This window comes from Python bivittatus, unplaced genomic scaffold, assembly GCF_059951505.1.
Source record: "Python bivittatus isolate LINGU-HERP-01145 unplaced genomic scaffold, Pbiv_v1 ctg000610_np1212, whole genome shotgun sequence".
Lineage (NCBI taxonomy): Eukaryota > Metazoa > Chordata > Lepidosauria > Squamata > Pythonidae > Python > Python bivittatus.
In genome coordinates, this window is record NW_028277088.1 from 59,163,068 (window position 1) to 59,188,703 (window position 25,636).

Genomic DNA, 25,636 nt, shown 5'->3' on the forward strand with positions numbered 1-25,636 from the left:
TCTAAGTTACCTAAACTTTAGAGTGTTGACAATCTTCAGTCAATACTGTACAAATATCATTGTATTGAAACAACATAATGTATTAAGATTTATAACAACATAGTAAAATAAAAATAAAGAAGAAAGCTTCTTGAAGGAGTTGTATATAGATGTGACACAAGTTAGTTTTCTGTATCACCTGACTGCCATCTAGTGGGTGTCCAGAGTTTTGCAGCCCAAATCTAGCAGCCCTACAGCTTCTTATATCAATCACCAAGCATTTAAAATGGGTAGTAGACAAAACAAAAATGATAAAACAGCAGCTAAAATAATTATTGATCCAATGCAAAAGGTTGACTGTAGAAAAAAGAGTTTTGACTCCATTCCTAAAGATTGAGGGAATGAGTGAATAAATTTATTTTGTTGCTTGGGAGTAACAGAAGTTCACTTTGCAAGTTTCCAAGTTTATATTTTCAACACTAAGCTTCTTCAAGGGCACATTCAACTAGGTAAATATACATTGTATAGTTATTGATTTGTTTTAAAATGACTATAAATGTAATGCAGGTAAACAAAGAGGTTGTATGACTACATGAGGTCCATTGTATACTTTAAACCCATGTATGCCCATCAGTGCAATTACAAAAAATGGCAATAAACAGTATTATAAATTTATGATAAAAATGCTTTACACTGTATTAAAGAGAAGAACATCTCCTGTTAAGAAGCTCTAATCTTAAATGCAACATCCTTTGCCACTGTCTTGTCTTTCTTGGGAAGGATGAATTGATAATTGGTTATAAGATACAAGAATGTGGAAGCGGAATTGTACATTTAGCATGTGAAGAATTTTTTACAATGATATATCATTTAATCTTGGAAAGTATTAGAGACTGAGGATAGTTGTGGGTTCAAAGAAGTTTTTTGTATTTGAAAAGTTATAAAATCATAAATAATGAATCAATTTTGGAACATTTTTCCTAAATAAAATACTGCCCAATCTACCATAACAGAAACTATTTTGCCTTTAATGTACTTTTCTACCCTTGAATTTTCTGTAATTATTAAAATCAGCAATGTGTGCAACACTTAATTTTTTCTTAACAATGTACTGTATAAAGTATTCTGAAATTCATAGATATTTTAATATATATCTGAAAAGTAGCTTTTAGTTTTAAACAGTTTTAGTTAATTTATGTGGGACATCATGCTAAATGAGTTTTAAAAAATTGTTTTGCAAAGCAGTTAGGATAGCTTGTGGTGCACAAGGCAGGCAGTACTGATTCTTACTAATGATCTGTTAATTAGTGAAGAGAGCCCAGTGAGTGTGGGAGCACCTTGGGGTTACCTCTGACATTTAAAGCTGATTTAGTTTTAAAACTGTATAATTGATAGAATTGTTTCTTACATTAAAATTTTATATATATTAGAAGTGCTTTATTAAAATTTTAGACATAGCTATTCATATTATATTGTATTATGTATATCTGTGCATACCAATACATATATGCATGCAAATGTATCCCTATATTTCAAATTCATTTAGTTCTGAGAGAGCTAAAATGTATTTTATAGACAAAAGTTGTTCCCAGAACTGGCATAAAATTTAAAATCATACTATGAATGTACAAAAAAAAAAAAAGGTAATGCACTTTTCTTATGTTTTATTTTCATTTGCCAAAACTAGCACTTTTCAACTTCAAATAATATTATACCTAATCATTTAAACTCAAACCATGGATTATAAAATTAGTATCAAAGTCTTGTGTTTACTCTCATAATGGAATAAAATGCCTCTTTATATGAGGGTCTAATAATTAGAGAATTTGGCCCTTATTAACTAGAAACATAACAAAGTTAAAACTATCTGAATGGTTGAACTGAAGGTACCATCTTATTAATCAGTGTAGTAGCATTTCTACTCCATAATCCAGTATGGGAGATAATGCTGTTCATGACTTCTAATTGTAAGTGCTAGATAGGACCACCAGTATCAGGTATAGTAAGTTTTGAATTTCAGTTTCTGGAATTGTGAAGGGCAAATACTATTGAACTAATGTTCTTCATATAAGTTTTCTATATCTGATTAGCCACTGTGAACATTATGAATCCAAGAATATTGGATTACTCAAACTTTTGCCGTTATGTTTGATGTCTCAAGAATAGTTAGGAGTGGGTTTTTTAACCAAACGTCATAAGATCTTTGTAGAAAATCACATGGTTTGTTCAGAAATTTTTGCTAAGATGGATAGGGTGTAAATAATTTTTATTTTGCTGTTTCATAAAGAGTTTGTAACTTCAGGGAAAAGACTTGCATTACAGAGACCAAGTATGCTTTTAATGATTCTCAGAACTTTCACTCTTGACTCCACAGTGCAGATAATCTTATGAAGTTCTGCTCCTTTTCAAATGCAATTATATTACACTTCAGAGATCAAGCTGAACTTATTCATAGGACATTTGTTTTACTTCATAGTCATAACCCAACTGCTGCCTTGGCACTTGCATTACTGGAATTATTGGAGTAATTGAAGAGTTTTCTACTTCTTATAGTCCAGTCTTCCAAAATCTGGGTATCCTCCAGATATCTGAACTGCAGTTCCAATATTTCTCAGGCAACATAGCCATCAAGGATATCAACTCTTCAGCTTCTGGGGAAGAAATGGCTGACTGAATATGGCTCCATTCTTTATGGAACCGACACCCATGGCAATTAGAGGGGTCGGCCTCAGTCCAGCTCTTTGGAGTCACCTCCAGATAAAGGAGATCAACAGGATCACCCACAGGTACTCCTGACAGGGATTCCCTGTGAAGAGATTGCAATCTAGCAATCTCTAGCGGGTGCTCTGGGAATCGAAGGAAACATCAAGCCCCAGCCATGGTGCGGAGCCTTCAAACGGACACTAGATCTGCTTTACTACCACTTTTAGCTAACATCTTAAACTGCCTATTTGTGATTTATTTGGCAATTAAAAACCTCCTGAAAGACAAGTTGCTGTACACTGGGGGAATTTCCTATTATCCTGGGAGAAAGAAGTCCAAAGTAAGTTTAAAGATCAAAAATAAATAATGTTTGGAAACAGCGAAATGGAATTAAGAATGTTGATTAGGGACAAGAGGCTAGATGGATTTGAAACAGCTTTTTAAAGGATTGTTTTAAATTTTTAAGAAAATACAGTAAGTGAATTTGGATTTAACTGCAAGAAAATCTGCCCTGGGAAAGTTTGGCTTCTGAAAATAAACATAAAATAAGAAAGAGCCTTCAAGGTCAGAAGGAGCGGACACTAAAAATACATCTCTTTTAACAATGGAGGGGTATCCTTCTTTCAAAGAAGAATTTTTAGCTGTTTGGAATCAGTGTGTCCAGGAACTTTTTGTAAAATAGGGGCTAACAGAGGTTGTAGAAGAATAGATTTTACTGGATAAAATAGCAGAGGAGGATGACTTGAATAAGGATTTTAAAATGGACTTTAAAGAAATGCCAGATTAGAAGAGAGACATGGAAGATATGGAAAAAGATGCTGTGGATCTGAAGATGGACTCAAAGTTGCTTGATTATGAGAATGATATGGAGAAAGAAGTTATAATGAACTGGAAGGGTGACTTTGAAAACTATTCTGTTTTGGACATAGTGAAGGGAAATACCAAATCTCCGAAACCTTTTCTGAAAATAGATAGGAAGAGAATGATAGGAGATGATTATCTGGGTTTTTATTTGAAGAAGAGACTGAAAGAGCCTTTCAAAAAGAAGAGAAAGGAAGTCAAAATGGATTTATCAGATCAAGGTTAAATTGTCCATGTTTTGATTTTGGATTGTGAATATTGAATTTTCTTTTTCTGACCAGGACTGTAAGACGATGATTTATATCTGTAAAAGTGATTTATTTGGTTTAGCTTAAAACACATGTGTGATTATTATTGGTCTTTTGTATGCTTAAGGGGGGAGATCTTTTAGGTTTCACTTCTCAGAAAAAACTTAGACGCTGAAATGTGAAATAGACCTATTTGTTTAAGCTTAAAATTTATAGCTTATTATTACTGGCACTCTTAATGCTTTTGCTGATTAGATTGATTGTTGAATATTTTTTACGATTCTGTTATTATTTAGGAATGAGAAAGGGGATAAAGAGGGTGGGTTTTTTTTTAGTAATAATAGAGAAGATGTTAAGTTACTGTTAATACATATACTTGTTTGGAGGGAGGGGGAAGTCATCTTTTACATTTCTTTGTTTGTAGGTTTTTTAGTTCTGTATTAGTTTTTATGTATATGAACTTTAATAAAAATATTTTTAAAAAAAGGTTAGCAACTCTGGAGAAGAGTAGCATAACTTCAACCAGAGTTGGACTCCATGATCTAATTGTTCGGTTCAAATTATAATTCAGTGATTCTATTGCATTGTTGCACATTTTAAACTAATATTTCTCATGTACTTGGTGGGGTTCGTCTTATTTCTATTGTTTTCATGATAATTGGAAAGTTGCATTTAAGTTCCTGTAGGATAGGAAATAACACATATTCTCTAGATCAGACTTTAAATTCTGTACAGTGGGGACTCAATTATTACAATTTGGAGATGTGAAGATCTAGTGGTTGAGGAGGAATGGTGAACACCTTATTTCATATTTTCATGAGAACTTTTTCTTTGTTTAAAGAATTAAGAATTGTATTATCAAATATTTCTTCTTGAATGATGAATAAAAACGTTAAGACAAGTTCATACAGGTAGTCCTTACTTAACAATAGTATTTGGGACCAGAATTTCTATTACTAAGCAATGCAGTCATAAAGTACAATGTCACATGACCATACTACTTAGCAATGGCAGTTACAGCAGTCATTGATTACCATAGTTAAGTGAATCAGCATGGGTCATTAAGTGAGGACCTCACGTGATCGCGACTGCCGGTTTCCCCATTGACTTTGCTTGTGGGAAGCCAACAGGGAAGGTCACAAATTGCAATCACATGACCACAGAATGCTGCAAGAGTTGGAAATCCAGGCTGGTTGCTGAACACCTGGATCACGATCATGTGATCACAGGGCTGCTGCGATGGCCAGAACTTGGGGGACTGGTTGTAATTACCATTTGTTCAGCACCGTCATAAGTTTAAACAGTTGCTGAATGAGTAATTGATAACTGAGGGCCACCTGCATAGTGCTTTCTATATTGTAGTTATCTGTAAGGAGGACAATGTTTCTTTAAAATGGGAGCGATTTGTTTGATTTAGTGAGAATGAGTGGAGACAAGTGATTTTTTTTTCTGTTCTTTTTTTCCTTTTTGGAGAGGATCATCTTAAATCTAGATTGTCTTTCTTTTCATATATATTATATGTGTGTGTGTGTGTATACCATTCTCAGATGAAATAGCAAGATATTTTTCTGTTTCCACATGGCTTTGGCATTTTGTAAGAAAAAGAGGTTTCTGTGACATCTTTGCTTATTGGCTTTCACTTGTTAACACTGATGTTTCTTTTCTCTTGGCTCAAAATGACTGAAAATGAATACTGGTAATAGTTTCCATTTGTTTCTATAGAGATTAAAAACAAAGAATGTATTGTTCTCCTAGTTCAAAGGCTCAAGAAAGAAAAGAGTATTTTTTTCCAATATAATTTTATTAAACTGTAAAAACATTACGTTATAGGTTTTGGAAAAAGTATCTTGTTTGTTAAGCTGTAACATTATATATCAACTAAATAGCTACATAGCTATATTTCTATTGTGTGAAAGAAATCTAACCTGTTATAGTTTAAAAAGCTGGGAAGAGGTGAGGAAAAAAAATATAGGGGACAAAAAAGGGGAAAAAGATAAAAAGCTGCTAGACAACCTGAGAAAACCAAAAACCCAAACAAGTAAACAAAACAAAAAACTTAAAAAGGCAACTCCATAATCTAGTTTTATATATACACATTTAAATGAGAGAAAAATATTTATCAGACAGTTAAAATTACATAACTTTTTTTCAATTTCACTGTTATTATTCAATTTTTAAACAATTAATTAAAGCTAGATCATATGAAACCATAGTCTGTTCTTACTCCTCCTTTAATACAACGCTAATTCAAAAGTTGAGAGGTGATAAATTTCATTAAACCAAATTTTAGAGGTTAGATAGAAGCATCCTTCAATTAGTACAATTAGGTACAATTGTGCCAACAGTGCAAGCTTGATGTGTGCAAAGTTCTTCATAGATCTTCATAGATTGAAAGATTTCAAATTTTTGGAATATAGTTTTAGAAGTCATTAACAACTGTAACTCTTAACTGCCATCCAAGAACCTGGTCTACCATAGTAATAACTAATAGGGAATTACAAATGGAAAGACTGATAACTTATGTATCAAGTTCCATCAAATTTATTATTATTTCATCATAGAAACAATAATAGCCAATCTTTTTTTATGCATTCTTTAAGGGTTTCAATAAACCCTAAATACTTTTTGCTGAGTTAAGCCAAGTTTTTAAGTCATAACAAACATATTTAATATTTCATAAGTTCTGAAGCCATTGACAGGGCAATATAGTATATTCCAGTTCTCTGTTAATTTATTTTTATGTATTGTTCAAACTTATTTCTAATTTTTTTAATGGTAGTAATAATTTGCTATTTTAGTTTCACTAAAGGCCTTCTCCAACACACTCAGTGCCTCTGGAGTTTCAAAGGCTGGAGTAGCATTGAGGCCAAACAGTTGTATCTAAAACATATGGTCCAACTCCATCGTAATAGAACTAAAAACATAGCATGCTTCTTGATTCTGTCTTGTGACATCTTCTTTTACTTCTAATTCAAGTTTACTATGATGTGATTCAGACATCTTTTTTCAGCAAGAAACATGGGCTGTTATTTTTTGACAGATAAATGTTTTAAATGTACGCCAAACTCTTTATTGCCAAACTGGTTATTTGAAAAATATTTATATCTTTCTTTTGTTGATCCACAAACTGAATCATCCAGAAAGAAAATAAATACCATCTCTGACTAACTGAACATTTTTATCCAAAGGCAATGACATTACTAGAGGTGGATGATCACAAATTAAAAATGAAATACTTTTACATTTCTCAACCAAATCATAAAACGTAGTATTATCAATAATGTCTTGACAATGTGCCATGTGAAGTAGAGAAAAAAAGTGTATTCTTGCCTGAGGGAATTAGGCAGTTTCCATATGGCTATTAAATTAAAAAATAAATGCACATTTATTTGCAACCATAGGTTTTAGCAAAATTCATATAATATTACAACAATCCATATCAGTTCAATACATCCTGTCTAATATTAACAGCACTATCTGTCAACATCTGCTTTCGTATCTTCCTTGCGGCCATTTCAAACAATGCAATTTGTTTTGTTATATGTTCATCTACAGGTGAAACCTGAAAAATTAGAATATCGTGCAAATGTTCCTTTATGTCAGTAAGGCAACTCAAAAGGTGAAACCAATATATGAGATAGACGCATTACATGCAAAGCGAGATATGTCAAGCCTTACTTTGGTATAATTGTGATGATTATGGCATACAGCTTATGAAAACCCCAAATTCACAATCTCAGAAAATTAGAATATTACATGACATCAATAACACAAGGATTGGAAATAGAACAATATCAGACCTCTGCACAGTATAAGCATGCATATGTACTCAGTACTTGGTTTGGGCCCCTTTTGCAGCAATGACTGCCGCAATGCGGCATGGCATGGATGCTATCAGCCTGTGGCACTGCTGAGGTGTATGGAAGACCAGGATGCTTCAATAGGGGCCTTCAGTTCCACTGCATTGTTCGGTCTCATGTCCCTCATCTTTCTCTTGGCAATGCCCCATAGATTCTCTATGGGGTTCAGGTCAGGCGAGTTTGCTGGCCAATCAAGCACAGTAATCCCATGATCATTGAACCAGGTTTTGGTACTTTTGGCAGTGTGGGCAGGTGCCAAGTCCTGCTGGAAAATGAAGTCAGCATCCCCATAAAGCTCGTCTGCGGAAGGAAGCATGAAGTGCTCCAAAACCTCCTGGTAGACGGCTGCATTGACCCTGGACTTAATGAAGCACAGTGGACCAACACCAGCAGATGACATGGCTCCCCAAATCAACACAGACTGTGAAAACTTCACACTGGACTTCAAGCATCGTGCATTGTGTGCCTCTCCATTCTTCCTCCAGACTCTGGGTCCTTGGTTCCCAAATGGGATGCAAAAGTTGCTCTCATCAGAAAAGAGGACTTTGGACCACTGGGCAACAGACCAGTTCTTTTTTTCTGTAGTCCAGGTAAGACGCTTCTGACGTTGTTTGTTGTTTAGGAGCGGCTTGACAAGAGGAATACGACATTTGAAGCCCATGTCCAGGATCCGTCTGTGTGTGGTGGCTCTTGATGCACTACCTCCAGCCTCAGTCCACTCCTTGTGAAAGTCCCCAACACTTTTGAATGGCCTTTTCCTGACAATCCTCTCCAGGCTGCGGTTATCCCTGCTGCTTGTGCACCTTTTTCTACCACACTTTTCCCTTCCACATAACCTTCTATTGATGTGCTTTGGTACAGCACTTTGGGAACATCCAACTTCTTTTGCAATTACCTTTTGGGGCTTTCCCTCCTTATGGAGGGTGTCAGTGATGGTTTTCTGCACAACTGTCAGGTCAGCAGTCTTTCCCATGCTTGTGATTCCTACTGAACCAGCCTGAGAGACCATTTAAAGGCTCAGGAACCCTTTGCAGGTGTTATGGATTCATTAGCTGATTAGAGTGGGACACTTTGAGCCTAGAATATTGAACCTTTTCACACTATTCTAATTTTCTGAGATTGTGAATTTGGGGTTTTCATAAGCTGTACGCCATAATCATCACAATTATACCAAAGTAAGGCTTGACATATCTCGCTTTGCATGTAATGCATCTATCTCATATATTGGTTTCACCTTTTGAGTTGCCTTACTGACATAAAGGAACATTTGCACGATATTCTAATTTTTCGAGTTTCACCTGTATATCAGTCAGCAGAAATTTTTTTCTTCTAAGTTGGACTGATTCAGTTGTATTAACAAAGGCATGATGAATTTAGCTCTAAGTTCCTGATATAATTTGCAACATAATAAGTAATGGATCAGATCTTCCACCTGTGAATTGTTAAAAATACATAAACGATGTGTAGTTGGTAATCCTTTATATCTTCCATCCATATAGGCTGTTGGCATTGTTTGAAAACAAAGTTCTGTGAAAGCTTGTCTCAGGAAATGGGGTGTAAGAGACTGTAAATAATATGACATTCCTTGTACATCTTTAAAAGATTGATACCACTTGGCCAACTCAAGCTTATATACCTGCTTTTTCTCTTGTCTAAAATCTTCAAAAAAATAAGTAGTTCCTCAATAGTGTATGATAATTTATGTTGTTCAACAGTTTCTGATCTAGTGATAATTGTGAGAATAGTTTTAGACACAAATCACCCATCTATTACTGTTAGATTGTTTGTGGAGCATTGTTTTGCCAAATAAATGTTGGACATAAGGACTAGTTTCCTATAAAATATAAGATTATTGCTTTCTTTACCCTTATATTGATGGAAGGCCCACTTCTAATCTCAACATTGCTGCAGGTATACATGGTCCAAGATTGATCTCACTAATTTATTCTGGGCCACTTTTAATTCTTCCAGATTGCTGAAACTCCAAATTGGGGCCCCGTATATCAATGGTTTTCCTCTAGAAGAGGATTATTTTCCTCTGGAAGAACTTGAGTTCAGGCTGTAATAACCAGCCTCCTTTTGAATAGAAGATGGAGCAAATGGCTCTCTTTTGCACCCTCTTTCCACAACCTCCCTGCAATGTCATGCACCCTGTGCCCTCATTCCCCTGCCTTTCTGAGCTCGCACTGCACCAAGCATCCCCTCCCCTGACTCGCACGCGGCCTCCACCGGGCGTCCCAGGCCCCCCCACACATACTCCTTACCTGGGACTCTCTCCACTCCCTGCTTAATGACCTGTGTGTCTTGGTTTACAACAACTGGGACTGCTTGGATTACTGTTGCTAAGCAATGCAGTGACGTGATGTCCTTTACGACTGCATCGCTTAGCGACAGCAATCCCAGTCCCAATTGCAGTTGTGACTTGAGGACTACCTGTGCCTTAGAAATGGTGGTACACCCGTGAAGCATAGGAGAAGAAATAAAAGACTTTCATGTTGCAGCTGTACTGCTCAGTGATCTCCCAGACAGTTATGAAACACTTGTCACAGCACTTGATGCTCACCCAAATGATGAGCTTACACTGAGTAATTAAAGGCAAGCTTGTGGATGAATACAAGTGCAAAACAGAAAGTGCAAGCAATGGAAGTGCTCCAGAAACAGAAACCGTTTTAAAAACCAAGGATCAGACTAAAAACCGTAATGTACAACATGAAACACGTGAATATTTTGTGTGCAAAAAGCCAGGTCATTTAAAGGCCAACTCCAGAGTCTGGAAAGCTGGAATGAATTAGCTAAGAGACAAGCTAACCACTTAAAGTCCAAAAGTGTCAAAATAGAAGGCACTTCAGATACTGAGCGTGCCTTTAACTCCAAGAAGGATGCCTCACCATTTCATGCCTGCTGTATTACCTCAGGAGCTACAAGTCATGTGACTTGTACTTTTTTTTTTTAAACTAAACTTGACCAAAGCAAAACAAAGATTTGCCACAGCTAATGAACAGTTTATAGTCTCAGAAGGAGTAGGAGAAGGTTACCTTCACTGCCCTGTCTCTCAGTCACCAGAAAGATACCTATCAAAATTGTGCTTATGTACCAGCTCTTGAAAATGACTTGTTATCTGTGAAGAAGCTAACTAAACAACGGAATTTAGTTACATTCAAAGGTGACAGCTGCATTATCACCAAAAGGAGTCACTTATTTGCAAAAGGAAAAATTATGGATGAACTATATCAGTGTTATCCCTTTGAGGTGGCCCAGACAAGCAGCACAACCAGGAGTATCAGCACTATTTTTATCGTAGGGTTACATTAAACAGAATCTTGCAAGACTAAAAGTATTTCTCCCCTCCTCTCTTTTTAGTCTCCAGAAAACTAAGGAGGGCCCCTTCTGAAACGCTTTTCATGCTTCCCCTCCCAGACCATTATCTTATCAGACCGTTGCCTAGGTTGCAGGTCTTCCTACTGTCTCCCAAGGTCATTCCCACATACCATCACAATCAGCTGGACTGCAATGAAATGGTTAAGTCTGCCAAAAAGGAAAGACATATGAACTGTTTGGGCACAGAAATCCTGAAGAAATAAAAAGATTAATGCAAGATCAGCATGCCAGTGGTGTGAAAATGCAGTCAGATAATGAAATACACTAGCTGTATAAAAGGAAAAGTGACAAAGAAACCCTTTCCAAAAGCCAGCAACAGTAGAGCTCAACAGCCTCTGGACTTAATTCACACTGATCTGTGTGGTCCAATGAAAACTCAGACTCCAGGAAAGAAGAAATACTTTCTCACATTTATTGATGACTACTCTTTTTTTTATACATACATACATAATTTGATTTAAAAAAATTTAAAAGGAAGATAAAAAATAATACAAACTAATATAAAGTAAGAACAGGAAAAGAAAAAAGAAAGAAATCAAAGAGAAAGCTAAAAGCTTAGGAAAGGAAAAAGAGTAAAAGAAAAATAGAAAACAAAGACCAAATATACCAAGAAGTAGCTTCCAGTCTTTACAGCTGTTATAAATACAGTTATAAATTTACCGTTTACTGTATGGTTACAACATGACTTTCTATAATCTATTCTGTCTAATCATGAAAACCATAAATCCTAAGTTCATTTTTTTCTGTTTTATGCAAAAAGTCCATAAAGGGTTTCCATTCAGCAGTAAACGTATATATTGCCTTTTAACCATCTCAGTAAGTTCCATCATCTTCACCAACCATTCCTCCATTGTGGGTAATGCTGGATCTTTCCATCTTTGTGCATACTGCTATAGCAAATCTCATTGCAGTTATCATATCAAAAACAACATTCCATGACTTTTTTTCAACTGTTTGTCCATCAATTCCAAAATTAAAACTTCTGGTCTCAATTGTATATTAATCTTTAAAATTCTCTGAATCCGTGTATGTATTTGAATCCAAAATTTTCTAGCTTTTTTACATGTCCACCAAACATGATAAAATGCCTTTCTTGTTCACATTTCCAACATAAATTTGAAGTGCCTTTATACATTCTAGACAATTTCTCTGGTGACATATACCAACCGTACTTCATTTTATAAAAATTCTGTTTAAGATGTATATATAGTGTAAATTTCAATCCTTTCAACCACATATTTCCCATTGTTTCATCTGTATATTATAACCAAATTTTTAGCACACTTTACCATACGTTCTTTCACTTGTTCTTCTGTTTCAAATTTTTATAAAGTTTATACATTTTAGCAATTACATGTTAATCATTTGTATACAATCCTATTTCAAACTCAGTCTTACGATGTTCAAAACCATAATTTTTTTGTCTATTTTAAATCTTTTTAATAACAGTAAATAAGAAAACCATTGACAACTATATCCTTCTGCCACCACTTCTCTTGATTTTATTTTACATTCCCCTTGACAAAATTCTAGTATCTCACGATAAGTTAGGCATTTGCTTTTGCCTATTATTTCTCATCTATAAAATGCTTCTTATGCTGAGAGCTACAAAGGGCTTTTCGGGCACTGGATCTATTCCATATTCTCCATATGGCACGTCTGATATAATGATTTTTAAAACCTGCATTAACCTTGAGTTTATTGTACCACATATATCCATGCCGCCCAAATCTCAGGTTGTGATCTAACTCCAAAAGCCTTCTGTTTCTCAGCAGCACCCACTCTTTCATCAAAACCAAACAGCAAGCTGCAAAATACAATTTCAAATCAAGTAAACCCAATCATCCTCTCCTTGCATCTTGTAACACCTTATATTTAACTTGTGTTTTTCCCCTGCCACACAAATTTAGATATATCCTTCTGCCACTGTTTAAATGGTGCATCAGTTGTCAAAACAAGTATTGTCCGAAACAAAAACATTGTTCTAGGCAAGACATTCATTTTTATCACAGAAATTTCCCCCAGCAATGACAGTTGTAGTTTATCCCATCTTAACATGTCTTTTTAAACTTAATTCCATGTCTTAACATAGTTATTTTGAAATAACATGCAGTTCATATTTATCACAGTGATACCCAGATATTTTACCTTCTTCTCAATATTAAAACTTGTTTTTATTCATCAATTCTATTTTCATATTTTTTGTTAATACCATCTTCTGTTTATTATTTTGAAACCTGCTAATGCATCACATTCTTTTAATTTACCCATTAATGTTTCAATTCCCTTTAAAGGACCTTCCAAAACCAACACCAGGTCATCTGCAAAAGCCCCTAACTTGTTTCTTTTTATTTATTGATGACTACTCTAGGTATTTATTTATTTATTTATATTTCAAATTTGTCACCACCCATCTCATTGTGGGGTGACTCTGGGCGGTATACCATATTGTACCTGCTACACAGCAAGGAAGAAGTGCCAGAGAAGCTTGAAGAGTATCTTACCCATGTAAGCAATAAGTTTTGTAAAATGCCAGAAATATTTCATGCAGATAATGGAACTGAGTACACAAGTGGCTAAACACAAGCAGTCCTGAGAAAATATGAAATTATGTTCCAGACTATTGTACCATACAACCCAGAACAAGATGGTGTTGTAGAGAGGATGAACCACACTTTGTGTGAAAGTGGAAGGAGCGTGCTTTTGATTCAGATATGCCTATCATTGAGGAGAAGCAATTATGACTGCCTGCTGTCTTCAAAATCCTTTACCTGGCAAAGCAACAGAGAAAACTCCATATGAGCTATGGAATGGAAGGAAACCTGAACTGAAACACATTAAGATTTTTGGAAGTAAGGCCCAAAGAAAAACATACAAAGTAGGAAGCTTGTGCTAAGGAAGGAATCCTCGTTGGCTACAGTGAGACTGTAGCACTGTCAGACTTCAGCACTGAGACTGAAGTCAACCCAAGTGATAAAACTACTGAAAAAGAAGAAAGTGAAGCATCTACAGTCTAACAAAAGTACTTCTAGTTCTCTGAATTGTGGTATCAGCCAAAGTTCTTACTTGGTAAGGGGAGAAAATAATTTCTTGCTTGAAGTCTTACTTTGTAACAGCCTCTCCAAAAGCTGTAGCTGGGTGTAATGTGTCTGTGCATGTGTGCTGTGCAAGAGGTGTCTGTGCTGTAGGAGGAGAAGGAAGAGGCTGCTTCCTAGGCATTATCTTCCTGACATTCCAGAGGCAGCAGAAGCAATTTTATTACATTTTCAGCTTCCCAGATTTCTTCAGAACCTAAAAACTTTATTTTTGCAGCTGATGGGAGAGAGAAATAAATTGCATCTTAGCATGTTGCCATCATTCCAGAAATCCCTAAATATTTTGGACTTAGGACAGTGTGGTCTTCTAGTCTCTGTGATTTTGAGTTTTATTCAAGTACAGAACAGCATAAAAGAAGACTAAGAGAATAAAACTTTAACAGAAGTTTCCTTCCTTCTACATTATAGGTAGATTCCTGATGCTTTGAGGTAAAACTACAACATCCAGCCTATTTTATGTAGAATTTTTGTTTTTTAAGTTTGAGGGACAGGGGGCCTTAATGTTTATTTGTAAGATAGCCAATACATTTTAGCTTTCTTTATTTTTCCTAATCAAAACAGTATGCTGTTCCAATTAAAAGAAAAAGAAACATGCAAATATTATCAAATAAATATGTTGCTACATTGGCCAAACAGAATCTTTCACAGAAATTTCAACTTTGCACATCAGTAACTCTCTACAGAATTTTCAATCTGGTTATATGAATGCCGTTTTGTATTAGTGGTTGTTATCCAGGAGTTACTAAGGTATCTGATAATGATGGTGGGGAAGGAGAGAGGAAAGGAAGTTAATGACAGCCTGGATTCAGGCCTAGTCAGGGACAGAAATCACATTAGTTATTGTCTTGGATTAGTTATAACTGAATTCGAAGAGAGTATGGCCATTCTTTTCCATCTGGGTCTTTCAATATTGTCATCCATAGCATCTTTCTGTATTTTGGATATAATTTTTATTAAGAATTTTAATTACAGTAGTAAAAAGTAATACAAACTAAACTTAGAAAAAGAGAAAAAAATGGACAAAAAGAATAAAAAGTGCAGGAAAAAAGAAAAAAAGAAAAGAAAGAATATAATAAATGTAAGAGTTACCACATTCAGCGCCGAATGAAACTCTCGTGAAACACGGGTTCAAAGAAGTTTACTCAGCTGTAATGCAGATGTTTACAAGTAAAGCCAGGGTTGGCTTGGCGCAGTTACATACAGCGGTTTTATAGGGTTCCCTTCTTGACCCGGAGTTACCCCTTTTTCCCACGCTTCTCCCCATCGCCTGGGTTACTGGTTTGCCCACGGTATTCTCCCCCTCGCCCAAATGGCAGATTTAGCCATGGTTCTTTGTCTCCCTGATTGCTGTCCTTTGTGGGGTTGTTGAGTTCGTTGGGCTTTTCTCCTGCAGGCTAAACCAGGGCTCCTTAATTGCTTGCCGATTACTGCGCTTCTGAGCCGTTGCGGTTTGCGTTGCCTGGGGCGCTCAAGGGAAACCGGCTTTGTTAGAAAGTATCCGCTCCTGCCCTGAGTCAGTTGCCGCCACCTGCCAGCAATTGACTTGCAGTTATCCCGACTTCCTCTTTTCTGCTGCCTGCGCCTGAGGCGGTGAAATTGACTAGGGGTGGTGAAACTGAACAGCGGCGTTGGCCGTGCTGCGCCGGCTGAATCTGACAATAAAAAGAAAATAAATATATAAAGAAGTAACTTCCAACCTTCATCACAACAAGTATAAACAAATTTAATAGCTCTTCACCTCCTATAAGGTTAAACAGATATCTCTTCATCCCATATCCCATCCCTTATCTATAAGCAAATCTATAAAACATCAACCTTTCAATCCTGTTGTCAGCAAAATGTCCATAAAGGGTTGCCAGAACTTTGCAAAAAAAAAAAAAAGTCTTAATAAAAACCTTGATAAAATAAACCAACTTTATATTCCTTCCTTTTACTTCTAACAGTCTTTAATTCAATTGTTTAGAATTTGATTTTTCTTCAAATCTTCTTTATTCCATCACATAGATTTCTTCAAGGCTTTAACAAGCCTCTATTGTAGATCCAATAAAACATTTTCCAAGTCATTCTCTTGGTTTATCATTTGTATTTCCCTTTTAATTTTTAAGACTTCAGCCAATTTCTTTTGTATATCCAGTAAAGTATCCTTTTCCAAATCATTTTCTTGGCCTGTCATTTGTGGTTCCACTTTTCAGTACTTTCTCTGTCTTGTCATTAACATTTTTTAGATATAGTCTATCCATAGAAATAGACATCATCACTGACAGTGTTGATCTTGTAGTTATTAATTTCTGGCTCCATTCTTCAAAGATCTCCTTTAATATTTCCAATGTTATAATGTTTTATGTCATTTTGTAAGTCTCAGTATTAACTGACATCAAGAACAGGCTTGGCTTTTTTTTTTTCCTGCTTAGAATCTTTAGTCACCTCTAGTGTCCAGTTTCTAAAATCATCATTTATCTTTGTTATTATTTACAATAGCCAGGATAGCTAAAATAAATCTGTTTCTCACAAGAAACTGTTTATTTTTTCTAAGTTAATTCCAAAATCTTAAAATCAATATTTCAAATTTATCTGGACCCTTAATCTGTTTATGACTTTCTTAGACTGAAATCTTATTTAGCTTTTTGCTGTTTATTTCAAATTCTTTAAGTTCTTAAGCTTATAATTAATTTTTCTTTTGTTCAGAATTGAAGATAAACTCACCCAATGAAGACTTTTCAAACTTGCCATTATGAAGGTCTCTGATAGCTTTAAGATGGTTAATAGGCAATTTCTGAAAGTGATTAGAAAGTGAGGTTTGTGAACTTTAAAAGGCTCCACCATGGTTGCAAGCAAAATGGCTGATCCGTTCATCTCCTGGCACTCAAACCCACGGAAAACTGCTGTCCTGCGGTCTCCTTATGAGGAGCAGCCATCTGGAGCACATGTGGGCAATCTCTTGTCCTCTTTTTATCCAGAGAGGTTCCAAGAAACCATTGTACTCACCAGTTCCTTGATCTTTGCTGTAGTCATCAGCTCTGTTTTTGCAGGGCTGTCTTCAGTTCACCATACCTTCCCCAGAAGTCCCATCTATAATATCTTTCTGGACCTTCTGCAAAATGTGTTGGAGATACCATATTATGATGGCTCCCCTTACTTCCTGAGTGCTGGTCCAATCAGAAATAGTACAGGAAAAGGTGTTTTATTTAATAGAACAGAGGAAAAAGTAACAAAGAGAAAAAATGCAGTAACCACAGGATAAATTCAATCCGGTTACTCCCAAGCAAGTGGACAGAGTCCTTGGGTTGCTGAGTTCTACCACCTCTGTGTTAGATCCATGTCCCTCCTGGTTGGCCAAGGCCTCTCAGGAGGTGACATATAGCTGGATCCAGGTGGTAGTAAATGTTTCTTTGCAGGGGGGAGTGGTTCCACATGCCTTGAAGGAGGCAGTGATGCGCTTCCTCCTCAAGCAGTCATCACTGGATGTGGAAGTACTGTACAATTTTCATCCAATCTCCAGCCTTCCCTTTTAGGTATACAACTAGCCTAGGTATACAACTTCAAAGAGCTGTGGAGGAAGTGATTTTTCTGGACTGGTACAGTCAGATTTCTTGCTGGGGTATAGTACCACGATGTCATTGATCATGCTTGTGGATGATCTCTGGCAGGCCTGGGATAGGAGTTGTGTATCCATCCTGACCTTACTTGATATCTAAGTGGCTTTCAATACCATAAAACATATGGACCGGCTGGGTGGTTGGGAGTGGTAGGCACAGTTTTTCAGTGATTTTTCTCCTTCTTCCACGTCCAGTTCCTTTTGGTGTTGGGAGGGGGGAGTTTAACCCTATGCCTCTGCTTTATAGAGTGCTGCATGGCTTGACTGTCTCCCTGCTCCTTTTTAACATCTATAAGAGGCAGCTGGTTGAGGTCATCTGTTGGCATTGGGTCAAGTACCATCTGTATGCTGATAATACTTAGTTGTACATCTCGTCCTGTTCAAGTGATGCTGTGAAGGTGTTTTCAGTGCCTAGAGGCTGTACAGGTCTGGATAGGGAAGAACCGGCTTCAGCTCATCCCTATAAGGCCAAGTGGCTGTAGGTTTTAGGACTCCCTGTATCTAGTGATTTGCCATCTTTAACTCTAGCTGGGGTGACAATCTAGAGGTTCTTTTCAAGTGTCTCCAAAGTTGCTTTCAAATGTGACCTTGTTCTGCACTTTAAAAAGTTTCAGCCCATTTTGCCTAGGTAATAGCATATCTCTGTCAAGGTTGTCTTCCTTACTTTCTACACAGTCACTCATGCCTTGGTCACCTCCAGATTGGACTATTTGGGGCACCCCTTGAATAGCATTTGGATGCTGCAGCTGGTCCAGAATGCATAACACCAGTTCTGCATGAGTTGCTCTGGCTCCCAGTATGTTTCTGGGTGTAATTCAATGTGCTGTTTGTAACCTTTAAATCCCTATATTGCATTGAAAATACTTTTAAAAACTGATTACCAGTAAAATTTTAATTTTACACGAAAAGCATATTTATACATTGACCACAGAATAATAGATGGAAGTGGCTCTTCCTCAACAATCTTGCAGATTCTTGGTATATAACAGTTAAACTTGTGTGTCTTGATCTGTCTCCTCCCAATTTATGAATTATAGGAGCAGGATGAATATCCACAATGTGACAGATTACATCAGTAAGTTGCTTAGTGAACTAGAACCTTCCGCATTTTGTGTTTCATCTTGTGTGGAAGTCTAAGCATATAGGATTCTTTGCTAGAGATATTCATATTCAGTCCATTATGTATTGGGGAGGAGAACAAGGCCATAGCTGAACTCTCTTACTGCATATAATATCTGACACAATTTTGGCCATGCTAGAATGTTATAAACTATGTGTGTATAGGAGGTTAATGAATACATTATAAGGTGTCTATATTCTTGCAGGTATCCTGTTTTTTTCATCCAACACGAAGTGAAATAACAAGCCTTGACAGTGGAAATATAGATGATATTTTAAGTAAGTATTGCTGAATGCTTATTCAGGACTTTATTTATTACCTTGATTTGTATAGCTGCCCGTCTCACAATTGTGACTCTAGGTGGCATGGACAGGATGACACTTAACAAACAAAAATAAGAACAATAAAGAACAATAATTCAATATCACAATCGCAGTCAAGGACAATCAGATTCAGGCCACATAATTACAGTCATGTCAGAGAAACCACAGTGATGGGTCATCCAACCTATAGGACCCATGCCCAGGAGAGCATTAGATCTTCAAGGATTTATAGAAAGCTAATAGGGTTGGGGCCAAATGAATTTGGAGAGGTATGATGTTCCAAAGGGCAGTTCTATGATAGATAAGCCCCACTTCCTTAATACATAGTAGATGGGACCCAGAGCATACCCAGCCTGCCAGATCTAGTGGGCCAGGCAGAAACAATTGGAGAAAGGTGGTCCCACAAACAAGCTGGCCCCATGCCATGAAGGGCTTTAACCAGCACCTTGAATTGCACCTGGAAGCCTAGTGGGAGCTAGTGCAGTTCCTGGAGCAGTGGTGTAACATGGGCAAACTGAGGTGTTCCCATTAACCGCCCACACTGCCACATTCTGGACCAGCCGCAGCTTCCAAGTGGATTTCATGGGCAACCTTAAGTGCATTACTATAATTCATTTAGGAGGTGACCAAACCATGAATGACCTTGAGCAATGCCTCCTGGTCCAGGAAAGTTTACACTTGGCACACATGACGAATCTATGCAAAAGCCTTCCTGGCTATGGCTGCCTTGTGTCCCTTGAACAGGAACCATGAGGGTAGGAGAACCACTGGGATCTGTCTAAAACAGTGCAATCCCATCAAGAACTATGGATGGAAAACCTCTGGATCTGGGAGGCCCTGAAACCCAAAGCCACTTGGCCTTGCTAGGGTTTATTTTTTATTTTATTTATTTACTGGACTTATTTGACCGTCTATGTCATATAATGACTCTAGGTGGCTCACAGTCCATAAAAACAAAAGTACCCTTTTCCCCAGGCCCCAGAACAAGCATCCTCACAGCTCAACCCCCAACCTATCCCAATGCTTGGGGGAAGACTCAGGTCTTCACAGCCCTCTGGAAGGCTAAAAGAGTAGGGGATCCCTCAGATCTCAGATGGGAGGCTGTTCCAAAGGGCTGGGGCAGCCACCAAGAAGGTGTGCCTCCAAGGTCCTATCAGGTGGCAACATTTAAGGGAGGGGACCTGGAGCACACCCACCCTATCTAATCTAGTAGGACAGGCAGGTACCCTCAGGGAGAGGTGGTCCCATAAGTAACTTGGCCCTGTGCCATATAGGGCTTTAAAGGTGATAACCAGCACCTTGAATTGTACCTGGAAAGCAACTGGAAGCCAGTGCAGTTCACACAGCAGTGGTGTTACTTGGGTGAGCCATGAGGCAGCCAAAACTGCACATGCCACTGCATTCTGGACCAGTTGCTGCCTCCGAAGGGTTTTCAAGGGCAGCTATATAGAGCACATTGCAGTAATCCAAATGGGAGGTGACTAAAGCACGGGTGACTGTGAACAAGGCCTCCTGGTCCAGGAGTGAGTCCAGTTGGCATGTAAGATGGCCTTATGCAAAGACACCACTACCACCCCTGGTTATGGCTGCCACCTGCTCTTCCAGCAGGAGCTGTGAGTCCAAGAGGATCCCCAAGCTGCAAACCAGATCTGTCCAGGGAAGTATTCCTTGTCCAGAGTCAGAGATGTCAACTCTCCTGACCCCAAGGGGCAAAAAACCCACAATCACTCCATCTTGCTAGGGTTGACTTGCAGTCAGTTTCTTCTCATCCAGGCCCTTAAAGCCTCCAGGCACTGAGCCAGCACCTGAACAGTATCATTTGCCCATCATGGGGTAGAGATATATAGTTGGGTATTATCAGTATATTGATGATACCGAATCCCATGACAGTGGCTTCATATAGATGTTAAATAGGGGAGAGGCATAATATAATAGGGCCACATAATAGGGCCCTCAGGCTGGACCTCTCCTCCCTCACTAGCACTGATTGATATCAGCCATGGAGAAAGAAGACCAGTACAAAACAGTGCCCCCTGCTCCCAGTTCCCGGAGCTGGTCCAACAAGATGCCATAGTCGATGGTATCAAAAGCTGCTGAGAGATCCAGAAGGGCCAGGATGGACACACTACCCAAATCCTGAGCCCTCCAAAGGTCATCCATAAGTGCGACCAGTGCTGTCTTGGTACTATAGCCTGGCCTGAATCCTGACCGAAAAGGGTCCAGATAATCTGCTTCATCCAAGGTTCTTTATAGCTGGGAGCTCACCATCTTCTCCACAGTCTTCCCTAAAAAGGGAAGGTTAGACACTGGACAGAAGTTATTCAAAACTGTAAGGTCCAAGGATGGCTTCTTGAGGAGGGGGTGAATCACTGCCTCTTTCAAGACTGGCAGAACCACCCCCTCATGTGAGGTGGCATTTACCATTGCTTGGACCCAACCGCATGCCACCTCCCGAGAGGCCTTAACAGACTACAGGTGGCAGAGCTCATAGCAGTAAGGACCCTGTGCACTTCCTCAGGATTGACCATTTTGGACTCTTCCAGATAACCAAGCTAGGACATGCCTCAATCACTTCCACTAGATCTGCCCAGCCAGAGTCCAACTTTCAATGAAGTCAAGCGACTTTATCTGACAGATGCCTAGAATAGTCCTCACACTGACCCTGCAAGGGCTCACTCCCCCCCCCCTTACCCAGGAGGGCCCTGATCACCTGAAACAGGGCCACTGGCCAGCCATCTGTGGACACAATAATGGGTTGAGTCAAAGCCTGTTCTTCCCCATCCAGACGCCCCCTCCCTAGCCTCCAGGCACTGAGAAAGAACCTCAGCAGCATCATTTGTCAGCCTGTGGTAGAGATGTTTAGTTGATACCTAACCCCATGCTGATGGATGGTCTCACCTAGCAGCTTCATGTAGATATTAAACAGGAATGGGGAGAGAACAGAAACCTGGGGAACCCCATAGAAAAGGGGCCTTTTATCAAATCTCTCCAATCAATACTAACTGGAACTGGCCCTGGAGGAAGGAGAACCACCACAATACTGTGCCCCCCACTCTCAACTCCCTGAGCCAATCCAGAAGGATACCATGATTAATAGTATTGAAAGCTGCTGAGAGATCAAAGAGAGTGAGGATGAGTGTACCACCCCCATCAGAGGTCATCCACAAGTACTGTCAGTGCTGTTTCAGTCCCGCTGCCCAAGTCTGAAACTTGACTGAAAAGGGTCCAGATAATCTGCTTCCTCTTCAGGGTCCTCTGAAGCACAACAACTTTCTCAAGAATTTTCCCTTAAAAAAGAAGGTTGGAGACAGGACTAAAATTGCCTAGCACAGTTAGTTCCAGTGATGGCTTTTTGATGGGGGATCACTGCCTCCTTCTCCTCTCTCAAGGATTAATTCTCCACCACCTGGACAACCCTCTCTCTCTCTCAAGGATTAATTCTCCATCACCTGGACCTAATCACATGTCTTCTGGAAGGCCTTGATCAGGCAGGAGGACATGGATCTAAGTTACAGGTAGCTGAACTCACAGTCCTAAGGATTCTGTTCACTTCCTCAAGACTAATAGGATCAAACTTATCCCAGGTAACAAAGCTAGATTGCGCCTCTATCAACTCCATAGGACTTGCCATGCAGTAGTGTCCAGCCAGCTCAGCAAAACTTGGCAATTTTATCCAATAAATGGCCAGGGTATGAATGGCCCTGAAGGTATGACCCAGGCTCTATCCTACCCAGGAGGGACCTGAATAGGGCTACTTGCAGATACAATAGGGGTGGAAAAATATATACATCTTGCTGCCCTTATTGCCATGAGTAAGCCCTGAATAATGGCTCTAACCCATGTTCTGTCACTCTTTGTTGTCCTCCAGCAGTGCTCTAGGTGTCTCTTCTGTTATTTTATCTGTTGGAGTTTCTCTGCAAATCAAGGGAGCCCTGGGTTCCACAGACAGCAAGAGGCTGCATAGGTGCGACTGATCCAAAGCCACAGCCACCCCTTCATTCTAGACAGTAACCAAAGCCTCAGTCAAACTGCACCAGACCTTTAGGAGACAGCCCCAATCCATCAGGTGCCTTCAGGACTAAATAGATCCTTCTCCCTGTGGTGGAAAGCAGCACTAGAGCACTTCAGAGCAATCAGAAAGTGATCAGTTCATGGCAAGGGAGTGATGGTAAGCTCCCCCAAGACCAAATCACAATCCTAAAGACAAATCCTAAGACCACCAAACCCCATCACCAAATCCTAAGACAAAACCTAGATCCAACATGTGACCACCATTATGTGTTGGGCCCTAGGTGACCCAACACCTAGGTCTGTGGTTGCTATGATGGTCATGATCTCCTGAGCCATATTGGAATTTGCCCCCAAGGAGAGCAGGTTGAAGCCTAGGAAACTTCATTGCCAACTTAGCTACAAAGTCAAGAAACTTAGGCAGGGAAGTTGCTACACAGCAGGGAGGCTGGTACAGCAATAACAATCCCAACTGATCCCTAAAGCCCAGCTTTACACATAGGGTCTCACAGTCAATAATCTGTGAGGCAGCACCTCTGAAAACTTCAAGAGTAGTTTTGATTACAATAGCACGTCTACTGTCCCAACCCTGCACACTCAGCTAATGCCACACCTGAATCCAGGATGGGTACATTTCTGAGAGGGCAACGCCCCTGCCCCCCACCTCCAAACCAGGTCTTGGTAATAAACAGATTTCTCATCCACAAGTCACAGATGAGAAGAGCTTTATTACCAGCTAAGTTGGCGTTCAGTTGCAGCAATTGAAACCCCAAACCTCTGACAGTCTGTTGATCAGGCATTGGGAAAGAGATCAGGAAAAGCAAAACCAGTACATGACACTGAGACTGACTGTCCCCTGTTTGGCCATCTCCCACCATATCTCCATCTGTCCATTCCACATGCTCCTGCTTGCCCCCTGCCCCCCAAAACTAAACCTTCCGTGTCCCTGAAACCAAACCTATGTTAAATAGGCTTGAGTTCTGTTCCTGCAATTTATTGTGAATTCATTAAGATAGGCATTGCAGCCAGATTTTAAAATACTCTGGGAAAAATATTTAAGTATGACTATATTCTCAGTCCTTTCATAATTATAAGTGCAGTCTTGAGCATACTTGCATAATATCGAAGCACAAGTATTTAGAACCTAATGACATAAGTAAATAATGCCATAATGCTAAATTAAAATCAAGTTAGACAAAGTTTTAAAAGTATTATTCTCTTTGGAACTTTATCATTGCTAGGAAGAGACGGGAAGCATCCTTAATACAAATACCAAAGCAAAAACATTAGGTATATGTTATGCTTTAGTTACACTAAATTCAATGGAATGTAAATTACTATGGTTAATGAGTCTCATTAATGATTTCAGTGGGTCTATAGTGTATCTAATAATGCTCTGCAAATCCTTCAAAATAGGTGTTATAGGATGAGCATACAAAGCATCTCTTTGCAAACTATTAAAGCAGCTATGTCATTTTTCCAGGTGATTGTAGCTGCAGCTTTCAAAGCAGCCATATGAACCTGTAAAAAAAATCTTTTAAAGTATTTGCACAGCCCAAATTCATAGTTTTTTCTGAATCAGAAACATTATTAATCTTTGGTTGCATGTAAGAGCTAGAGCAGGGGTGAGGATAGGAATCTATATTCTCTTAAATCTAAAAAAAATAATTGTGGGTTTCTTTTTATCTCTTGTGACTTGGTTCAAAAGAGCCTAAGCAAATGTTAATTCTGCTTACTGTGATAGTTCTCCTGTGCTAGCTAGTCATGTGAAAGTGCAGCACAGATCCTAAAACATTAGTAGGGAATTGGAAGACTGGTGTAGGTGCTTTCACAAAATGGCGGCCATGCTGGGTGTTGCGCAGTTACAAAAATCTTATTTCCCAGATCAATCAGTGAGGGTAAAATAAAGTAATCTGCACCACATCACTATAAGAAAGCAATTAAATTTGAGCTCCAAAATGCAAAGCAGTTACTTTATTAGAACAGAAAAACTGTGGATTCCGCTCTTTCACAGAAGACAAGATTAATGAAGTTCAGAATCAAGTAAGTTCACCAAGAAACTGAAGACAAGGCAAGGGCAGGTTCTGAAATCCAACTACCACATCAATTACATGCCCCCATGAAGGACAGCAAAAGCTATTTTTTATAAGCAAAACATCCAGCTATTCTGTCCTCTTAATGTGGACCAAAAACCCTACATAAAACAGGCACAGAACAAAACATCCTCAGTGTAGCACACAAGAATCCCTCAAACTGAGGGTTATATTGCTACCTAGTTTATTTGCACAGGGAACGACAGTGAAAGGTATGGAAAGGGCTATGTATTATTTTCAGATTGAGACACTAGTTTAAGTAATGGTAAAAGAAATTTTGAACCAGGTGGATCCTTTGCTATTCAAATGCTGGTATTTTTAAGTTGTGCATTTACCATATCCAAAACCTATGGATTCTTTCAGCAGCATTCAC

General features: G+C 38.5%; 1 protein-coding gene across 1 annotated transcript in view; it reads left to right on the plus strand.

The window, feature by feature from the left end:
• ERP44 (endoplasmic reticulum protein 44) overlaps positions 1 to 25,636 on the plus strand; it is a 73,846-nt gene that overhangs the window by 15,195 nt on the left and 33,015 nt on the right. The window contains exon 2 of the mRNA XM_088150147.1: positions 19,045 to 19,117. Within this exon, the coding sequence (XP_088006273.1) occupies positions 19,045 to 19,117 (73 nt within the window). The remainder of the gene's footprint in view (positions 1 to 19,044; positions 19,118 to 25,636) is intronic.